A 9,186-nucleotide genomic window follows, 5' to 3' on the forward strand; every position below is an offset into this window, starting at 1 on the left:
TAAGAACATTGTGCCAGTAACCGACAGTTCGCTGGTTCGAATCCCCGAGATGACTAGGTGAAGAAAAAAAAATGAAAAAAAATGTCTGTGCTCTTGAACAAGGCCATAATGTAGAATGTCTACTAAATCAATGAGTGTCTACAAAACAAATAAAAATGTAGAATGTACAGTCAGGGAGAAAGGCAGCATGCATAGCCTAGTCGGAAGGCTCTTATTAGAAGAGGGTGACAAAAGCCTTTGTCGTCTACTCAGACTCTACATTTTCTTACTCCTGCTTGTGTTTGTTACCCATCCACAACATGCTAATTTGAACCTACATTTCCACATCATGAATTGCCTCGTCTTTCCTCGTAGATTAGCTAAAACAGAGCAACAAGTCCAATTCAATGCGGAGATGTTCATGTTCCGGTCTGCTAGTTGGGCCTGTCCCTTGCAAGCACATAACTATCAGAGCGGATGTAAAAGTGGTTTAAGGTATTCGGTTTTGCATCACTAGCAAGTGGGTGTATGTGGGCGAGGTGAGAAGCCCAATGTGACTGTTCTTGAATCAGAAGAACACTAGTTAGCTCTATTCAGCTAACCCTTTATAAAATGTATTCACCTACTTTCAACATCTACTGTCATTTCAAAACACCAGGCAGAGAAGTCCCAGCAGTAGCTCCCTTTAAAACGCAGAGTAAATGAGAGTCACTGAGGGCTGCTCTGCTCTTCAGGACTGCTGATGCGCCACACACACACATGGCTGCCTGCCATCCCTGTAACCCCATATATCCACATCATGTAGTGCAACTGATCATTAACTCTCAGCCCTGGCATATTTGAAAGCTGTAAATTCAACTTTCAAGTTTGGAGCTATCTAAATGCCTAGAGAACCTTAAGTACCCCTTTAATTACTAGCATTGTTAAAAGTTTAAACTTTGACGCTTCCCCCAGAATTCTAAATAATTTCATACTGTATAATTATCTGTCGAGACATCTGCCTTTTGAAGTTTCAGAGAGTCCTTGTACATCACTGCGCAAAACCCCGAGTCAATATCGAGAGGTGTCAGGGGGAAAAAAGTATGCCAAGAGACTTGCTTTGCAGTTTGAAAATTCTGAACGTGGTCAGGGAATAAGATTACGAGCACAGGGAGAACTCAATCTGTGTTTATTTAACAATTGCGATTGATGCAATGAATGGAGGGCAGGATAAAACAGCATGATATTTTGTAATACACAACTGTATTATTCAAATGTGGGCTACAAGAATAAAAACCAAACAAAAAAACGGAAAAGGTCTGGAGCTGGGTACAGACAAATGTGCCTCCTGATCATATTCTCATGATAGTAATTTGGAGCAGCCTTCCCTCAAAATCCACACTGATACCTCTGAGCAGCCGAATGAAGAGCTAGAGGCTTCACTCCGATTTACTATGGATACTTCTCCCCTCCTTTGAATTTCAATTGAGGAGGAGATCATACTGTAATGTATATGCCCTTCCGGTGGCACATTCCTAATAAAAGGCCACTGGGGAATTCTGGTCAGATTGCTCTGGCCAATGACTGATTTTTTAAATTTTATTTAGGCAAGTCAGTTAAGAACAAATTCTTATTTATAATGACTTCCTACACCAGCCAAACCCAGACTATGCTGGGCCAATTGTGGGTTGTGATACAGCCTGGATTCGAACCAGGGTGTCTGTAGTGATGCCTCTAGCACCGAGATGCAGTGCCTTAGACCGCTGCGCCAATCGGGAGTCTCGGAAGAATTCAAGAAAAAAAAAGTGAATTCTGAGTGTCCCACTAAAGATTGATATTCGCCTCTCTCGGGTGCCAAAATACTGGGGGAAAAAAACAGATACTGCTAGAATTGATGGCTCATGTTCCCAACACCTCACACCCACAGTGGCAGAGAGAGGCAGCTCCGACCAGCACCCATCAAAACAAAGCTGAAGACGCCTCCTGCGAGGTGTAATAAGGGGCATAAAGTATGGGGGACCAACCCCACACACAATTGATGGCTTTCTCACAGCCCTGAAAGCAGAGGTGAAAACCCTTTGGCCGCCTGCTAGAGCAGAATAAAGCAGTGGATGGGAGGGTCTGTGACTAATTCTCCTCCCAGCGTAGTCCCTAGGGGAGGAGGCTTCGCTCTTCACCCTTTGATATCAGTGCCTGTGCTCTTTCAGCCGTCTGCACTTCATGAAAGCTGGACTAAAAGCAGACAAAGCTTCCTGCTTGGATCCACACACTGTCTCGGGGACGGGAGCTCCGCCATATAAATAGGGCAAACACCTGCTGGACCCCTTCCGCCCAAACAACATTTAGCAAAAACCAGTGAGGCAAAGCATTCAGTTTGCTAACATCTATTCAGCTGCACTTGTGTGAGGGATTGACATCGGTCTTAAATCGGAGTCAAGCGAGAGGGGTTTGATTCTAAAGACAAAACAAAAGTGAGTCTGATTTTTGTTAAAGGCCAAACAAATGTCCCCAAAAAGACACCTTTGGCAGATGGGCGCTTAAATAGACAACCATCATTTGGCTGGATCAATAAACATTTAAATACCCAATTCAAAAGCCTACAAATGCTGCAATTTGAACAACAATGGTCTACAAGCCCTCTTTTGAGGGATCCCAAAAGGCTTGGCTAATCTATTCCAAAGTGGCAGCTGTCAGAAGAAAAGTTGAGCTCAGACGGCCCCTGTGTGGCTGAAGTGGATTTGGGTCTGCTTGGAAGGCGGGGCTCAGTGTCCGGCTGCTCCATGAGCTCAGCAGGCTGCGATGAGCCAGAACAATCCTGCCCAGGCGCAACAGCCACTGAATGAAATCACAATGCTGTGTCTGCAACATCCATGAGTGGCAAGTTACACTGGGATTTTGGCCGTATGTCCCCACCGCATCCCAGCGTGTTTCCCCCGCTCTTTGTGTGTCTTGGGATAGAGGGGGACATGTTGATCTGCCTTCCTATTAAAAAAGAAAAGTGTTAGCCCAGACAGAGGGACTCATTTCTATAGCACTGGCCAGCATCAAAGTAGATTATATTAACCTTTCGGCTAATCTACTAGTGATGGTAGGAGACGTGTAAACACACAGGACAGAATCAGTGTTTCCAGATACCGCAATAGTTCTTATGATAAGGGGCTTATTGAAAAATCACACATGAGGGAGTGAGGGACTGGAGGAACCTCAAAATATATTTTCTTAACATCAAACCTGAATTACCCCAATAAGTACTCTAATATAACAGTACATCTTACAACGTTGATAAAGTGTTGAGTTACCCTCCATGTCCGATTCTACTACAACACTAGGGTCTACTCCCACTGCATTGAACGCGTGCTCATCATGAAAAAATAAAGATGGTAGTTCGCTAAACCCGAACACACCCCCACATCACAAGGTCCGACAACAAAAAAAAAGGCTCGTTATTGTAGCTCGCTAGCCTACCGTCAGTACTTAGAAAGATGGAATTCGGAGGAGCACACATCAAACACACATGACACTGGCGAACCATTCTCAGCCCACCAAAAAAATTGTAGTTCGCTAGCACTTCATCAGATGTCCACAATGCCGACATTATTTTGATACTACGCACTGTGTGAAGACGGGGGAAAACATGTCCACCTCCCATTTTCCTATGGATCAGCAATAGCTAGCTACCGTGGCGTAGTGCGTAGCATGGTAACGTTAGGTTCATGAGCTAAACACTTAGCCAAATGTGCGAGTCTTACTACAAAAGCTCAAATCCATCACTTAGCGAGATACCCCGACCATTAGCCATACCCAAATATCTAAATCGACAATGTTGTTTCTAACTATTGTAGCGTCTACCTAGCAACTTTAGAAGCGTGGATCAAGGCAGAAAGACGAATAGTAGCTAGCTGATCATTTAGGCAAGGTAAATAGCCTCGTTCGATGGTTAGCATTGAACTGACACCTCGCAGCAAGCTATGGATAACGACAGCTTCTTGAACTCTTCGATTTACTATAGGTGTTTAATGCTAAGCTAGTCAATGTTTGCAAAATAAAGTGTCTAACGTTCCTAGGTTATTGCAATTCAAATGACTTGAGTATAATTAACGTTAGGTAGCTAGATGCCTTAACAAGAATCAAAAACATGAAGTTCAGGTTAACTTGTCCTCCCTAAATTGACATGTTTTGTTTTCAAACAGGAACCTCGCTAGCTAACCGGGAGGTCCCATGCTACAGTGTTAATCAATGTAACACTAGCATCACAGAAATGTACCAAAGACTGAGCCAACGTTAGCTAAAGTTAGCATGTTACTGTATCACACTGGCTCGTAGGACCTAATCCTGAACTCTGAAGAGGAGTTGATGGTGAGATATTATGAGGCTCTATCCCCACAAGTCACCACTCCACAACTAAGCCAACAATGGCCGCTAACCAGATACTGTAGCTTTATATCACATCCCTCTATTTTCGCCTCTGTGGCAATGTTAGACAACTAGACAGACAATAATGAATTCACTTTGGCCAAATTTTGTCTAGAAAGTCACCAGGCTACTTTTAACTATTCACAACATCAGCACCGTTGGTGCTACTCAGATAGCTACTGATCCTAAACGGACTTCCTTGTTGTGACTTGTGTGGTGAATCAATGTGAAAGGGATAACGTAACGTTAGTAACAGCACATGGATTGAAGCATGTTGATGGGCTTGATACCCAGTGTGGGGATCAAGGCCAAACAAAAAGTTAACTAGTCTGTGATGACAAGTTGAGTCACACTCCGAACACCGAATACGGAGGCAGCAACATAACTCCTTGGTACTATACCATTGCTAGCGCGTGTTCGACACTTCATGTTACACTTCTCAATGCAGCGATTTCACATTAGCAAGCTAGCTAACAACCAACCACAATCAAGTTGGTCTTTCACTTACCTCCCCGCTGCTTGAACCACTCGACTCTCCCAAAACATCCCGAAATTTCTGCAGGTTGCAACCGATAGCAGATGAGACCTGTAACGCAGCATCAAAGCCGGGTCCGAGCCCAGCCGTGTTCGGGTGGGTCCCTGTGCCACTTCGAAGGGAGGCAGTGACCCGGATTCGGCCCGCTCTCCTCCCGGTGCCTAAGTTGCTGCTCCCTCCGGGCCGAGCGGGGAACCGCCACCGACAGCTGTGCGCCATTTTACACTCTGCCTGTCTGCCCTAGGATCAGAGAGCTCAGTGGGCGTAGCCCTAAACCAGCGTTTCACATAACCCCCGCACCCTTCACCACCGTGAAAAACATCCGTATCCATGTTGCGGGGTGGAGATAAAGTGGCCCCGAATATGCATTTATTCAATGTTCCTAGTCAAAAAGCGTATATCCATAGCATAGCTAAACAGGTTCCAGGGCCGTGTCCGGAAAAACACCTAACGGTCCTTAGCTACTGATGCTTGATCCATCTCAGAGAACCGATTAAATTCCTAATTATATGATCCATCCAACGCTAGCCCACACGAAAGATGTGTAGCTGCCAGCCAACTAGAAAGCCACGAACTCGCAGTCAAACAGAGCAGTCGTAGCTAGCTAACGAACAGCTAATAGCTAGCTAACGCTGATCTTCACAACTATGCCAATAGATACATATATTACATTTAGTCGACGAATCCCAAATGGCAGACTGGAAATTAAAGTATCTAACGTTAGCTAGACCGTGTCTTACAACATGACGTGGTAGACCAACTTGCTAGCTAGCCACATTTTAACGTTAGTTCGAAAGTGTAGACTGGCAACAAAATAAATAGATACATTTTCTTAATTAAACAATGATTGAAACAACTAGCTAGGTATTTGACCAAAAAAAAAATATAACTGCGACTACACATACAAGTGGTTGAATTTCTATCAGGAAGTAGCTAGGCTTAAGTTTTTATTTATTTAATTGCGCCATAAACAACCTGATATGAGCAGAAGGAACGTGGTCATATATGGGTCAGACATCGATCGGGATTGGTGCCAAAATCATGAAAACGCAAAGCATAAATTGCTTACTTTCATAAATCCTACAAGACAGTCACTAACACTGTTTTTGGTCTGTTATTAAACTTTTAATTACAATTGGAAGTGTTAAAATTGCAATGCACCTGCAATTGTAACTGAAATACACGACATAATGAAATACTTAATTTACACTAATTTACAGTCTTTAATGATAGTTAATTTATCATTTATTTGTATAACAGTTACTTCAACTATATTTACACTATAACTTGATCACCTGTATAACACAAGATTATGTAATATATGATTTCTTATTTCAGATGTCAGAAACACAAACACTGCAGTTGAAAATAAATCTAAATAAAAATATTTTAACTATTTGTCAGAAACAAATTGCACTTTCATCTCAGCTACTTAAATCAATTAGAAGCCATACCCTTCCAGATTTTTTGAAAACAACAGGTTCACTAACCTTACTATGGGCCCTTCCCAACAATGCAGAGGGAAAAATTAAAAGAGAAATAATAGAATAATAGACAAATAATAGCACAAGGAATAAATACACGATGAGTAACAATAACTTGGCAATATACACAGGGTACCCGAACCGAGTCGATGTGCAGGGGTATGAAGTAATTGAGGTATAAATGTACATCATGCTGTGTGGATGTTTTTCAGTGGCAGGCACTGGGAGACTAGTCAGGATCGAAGGAAAGATGAACAGAGCGAAGTCAAATCAATTCAAATCCAATTTATTTGTCACATGCGCTGAATAAAACAGGTGTAGACCTTACAGTGAAATGCTTACTTACAAGCCCTTAACCAACAATGCAGTTTTAAGAAAATATTTTTTTTAGCTAAGAGATGAGAATAACAAATGATTAAAGAGCAGCAGTAAATAACAATAGCGGGGCTATATACAGGGGGAACCGGTACAGAGTCAATGTGCGGGGGCACCAGTGTCTTGGTAATTGAGGTAATATTGTTGGTATATTAAAGTGACTATGCATAGATAATAACAGAGAGTAGCAGCAGTGTTCCAGAGGGGGGGGGGGGCTAATACGAATAGTCTGGGTAGCCATTTGATTAGCTGTTCAGGAGTCTTATGGCTTGGGGGTAGAAGCTATTTAGGAGCCTCTTGGACCTAGACTTGGCACTCTGGTACCGTTTGCCGTGCGGTAGCAGAGAGGACAGTCTATGACTAGGGTGGCTGGAGTCTTTGACAATTTGTAGGACCTTCCTCTGACACAGCCTGGTATAGAGGTCCTGGGTGGCAGGAAGCTTGGCCCCAGTGATGTACTGGGCTGTATGCACTACCCTCTGGAGGCCGAGCATTTGCCATACCAGGCAGTGATGCAACCACCATCGAGGATGCTCTCGATGGTGCAGCTGTAAAACATTTTGAGAATCTGAGGACCCTTTCCAAATCTTTTCAGTCTCCTGAGGGGGAATATGTTTTGTTGTGCAGGAGTGGCTTCAGTGTGTGCTGATTTATAAAAAAGAATCACATCTCCATAAATATTCAGACTCTTTACTCAGTACTTTGTTGAAGCACCTTTGGCAGTGATTACAGCATCGAGTCTTCTTCGGTATGACGCTACAAGCTTGGCACACCTGTATTTGGGGAGTTTCTCCCATTCTTCTCTGCAGATCCTCTGAAGCTCTGTCAGTTTAGATTGGGAGCGTTGCTGCACATCTATTTTCAGGTCTCTCCAGAGCTGTTCGATTGGGTTCAAGTCCGGGCTCTGGCTGGGCAAATCAAGGACATTCAGAGACCTGTCCCAAAGCCACTCCTGCATTGTCTTTGCTGTGTGCTTAGGGTTGTTATCCTGTTGTAAGGTGAACCTTCGCCCCAGTCTGAGGTCCTGAGCGCTCTGGAGCACGTTTTCATTAAGGATCTCTCAGTACTTTGCTCCGTTCATCTTTGCCTCGATCCTCTCTAGTCTCCCAGTCCCTGAAAAACATTCCCACAGCATGATGCTGCCACCACCATGCTTCACCATAGGGATGGTGCCAGGTTTCCTCCAGACGTGACGCTTGGCATTCAGGCCAAAGAGTTACATTTTGGTTACATCAGACCAGAGAATCTTGTTTGTCATGTTCTGAGAGTCTTTAGGTGCCTTTTGGAAAACTCCAAGCGGGCTGTCATGTGCCTTTTACTGAGGAATGGCTTCCTGCTGCAGAGATGTTTGTCCTTCTGGAAGGTTCTCCCATCTCCACAGGGGAACTCTGGAACTGACCATAGGGTTCTTGGTCACCTTCCTGACCAAGGCCCTTCTCCTCGATTGCTCAGTTTGGCTGGGCGGCCAGCTCTGGGAAGAGTCTTGGTGATTCCAAACTTCTTTTAAGAATGATGGAGGCCACTGTGTTCTTGGGGACCTTCAATGCTGCAGAAATATTTTGGTACCCTTCCCCAGATCTGTGCCTCGACAAAATCCTGTCTCAGAGCGCTACGGACTATTCCTTCGAACCCATGTCTCGGTTTTTGCTCTGACATGCGCTGTCAATTGTGGGACCTTGTATAGACAGGTATGTGCCTTTCCAAATAATTACTAATCAATTGACTTTATCACAGGTGGACACCAATCAAGTTGTAGAAACATGTCAAGGAGCATCAATGGAAACAGGATGCACCTGAGCTCAATTTCAAGTCTCATAGGCAAGGGTCTGAAGACAAGGGGTCTGAATACTTTCCAAAGGCACTGTACTTGAATAAAAGGAAGGGGCATGGATCAGTAAACCAGTCACAATCTGGTGTGACCACCATTTGCCTCATGCAGCGTGACAAATCTAATTTGCATAGAATTGATCAAGCTGATTGATTGTGGCCTGTTTAATGTTGTCCCACTCCTCTTCAATGGCTGTGCGATGTTGCTGGATATTGGCGGGAACTGGAACACGCTGTCGTACACGTCGATTCAGATTATCCCAAACATCCACAGTGTCTCCTGACCCCTCCTGTCTCAGCCTCCAGTATTTATGCTGCAGTAGTTTATGTGTCGGGGGCTAGGGTCAGTTTGTTATATCTGGAGTACTGCTCCTGTCCTATTCGGTGTCCTGTGTGAATCTAAGTGTGCGTTCTCTAATTCTCTCCTTCTCTTTCTTTCTCTCTCTCGAAGGACCTGAGCCCTAGGACCATGCCCCAGGACTACCTGACATGATGACTCCTTGCTGTCCCCAGTCCACCTGGCCGTGCTGCTGCTCCAGTTTCAACTGTTCTGCCTTATTATTATTCGACCATGCTGGTCATTTATGAACATTT

The 9,186-nt window shown here is 44.1% G+C and overlaps 1 protein-coding gene across 5 annotated transcripts in view; it reads right to left on the bottom strand.

The window, feature by feature from the left end:
* LOC109905387 (histone-lysine N-methyltransferase 2A) overlaps positions 1-5,692 on the bottom strand; it is a 54,043-nt gene extending 48,351 nt beyond the window's left edge. For 4 of the 5 annotated variants that reach the window (XM_031790443.1, XM_031790441.1, XM_031790442.1 and 1 more), the window contains exon 1: positions 4,880-5,691. In XM_031790443.1, the coding sequence (XP_031646303.1) occupies positions 4,880-5,125 (246 nt within the window). In that variant the 5' untranslated portion in view covers positions 5,126-5,691. Of the gene's footprint in view, positions 1-4,879 lie in introns of all 5 variants that reach the window. The other variant, XM_020502734.2, reaches the window with a different exon arrangement.
* Positions 5,693-9,186: the final 3,494 nt, after the last annotated feature.

Source organism: Oncorhynchus kisutch, linkage group LG15 (assembly GCF_002021735.2).
Source record: "Oncorhynchus kisutch isolate 150728-3 linkage group LG15, Okis_V2, whole genome shotgun sequence".
NCBI lineage: Eukaryota > Metazoa > Chordata > Actinopteri > Salmoniformes > Salmonidae > Oncorhynchus > Oncorhynchus kisutch.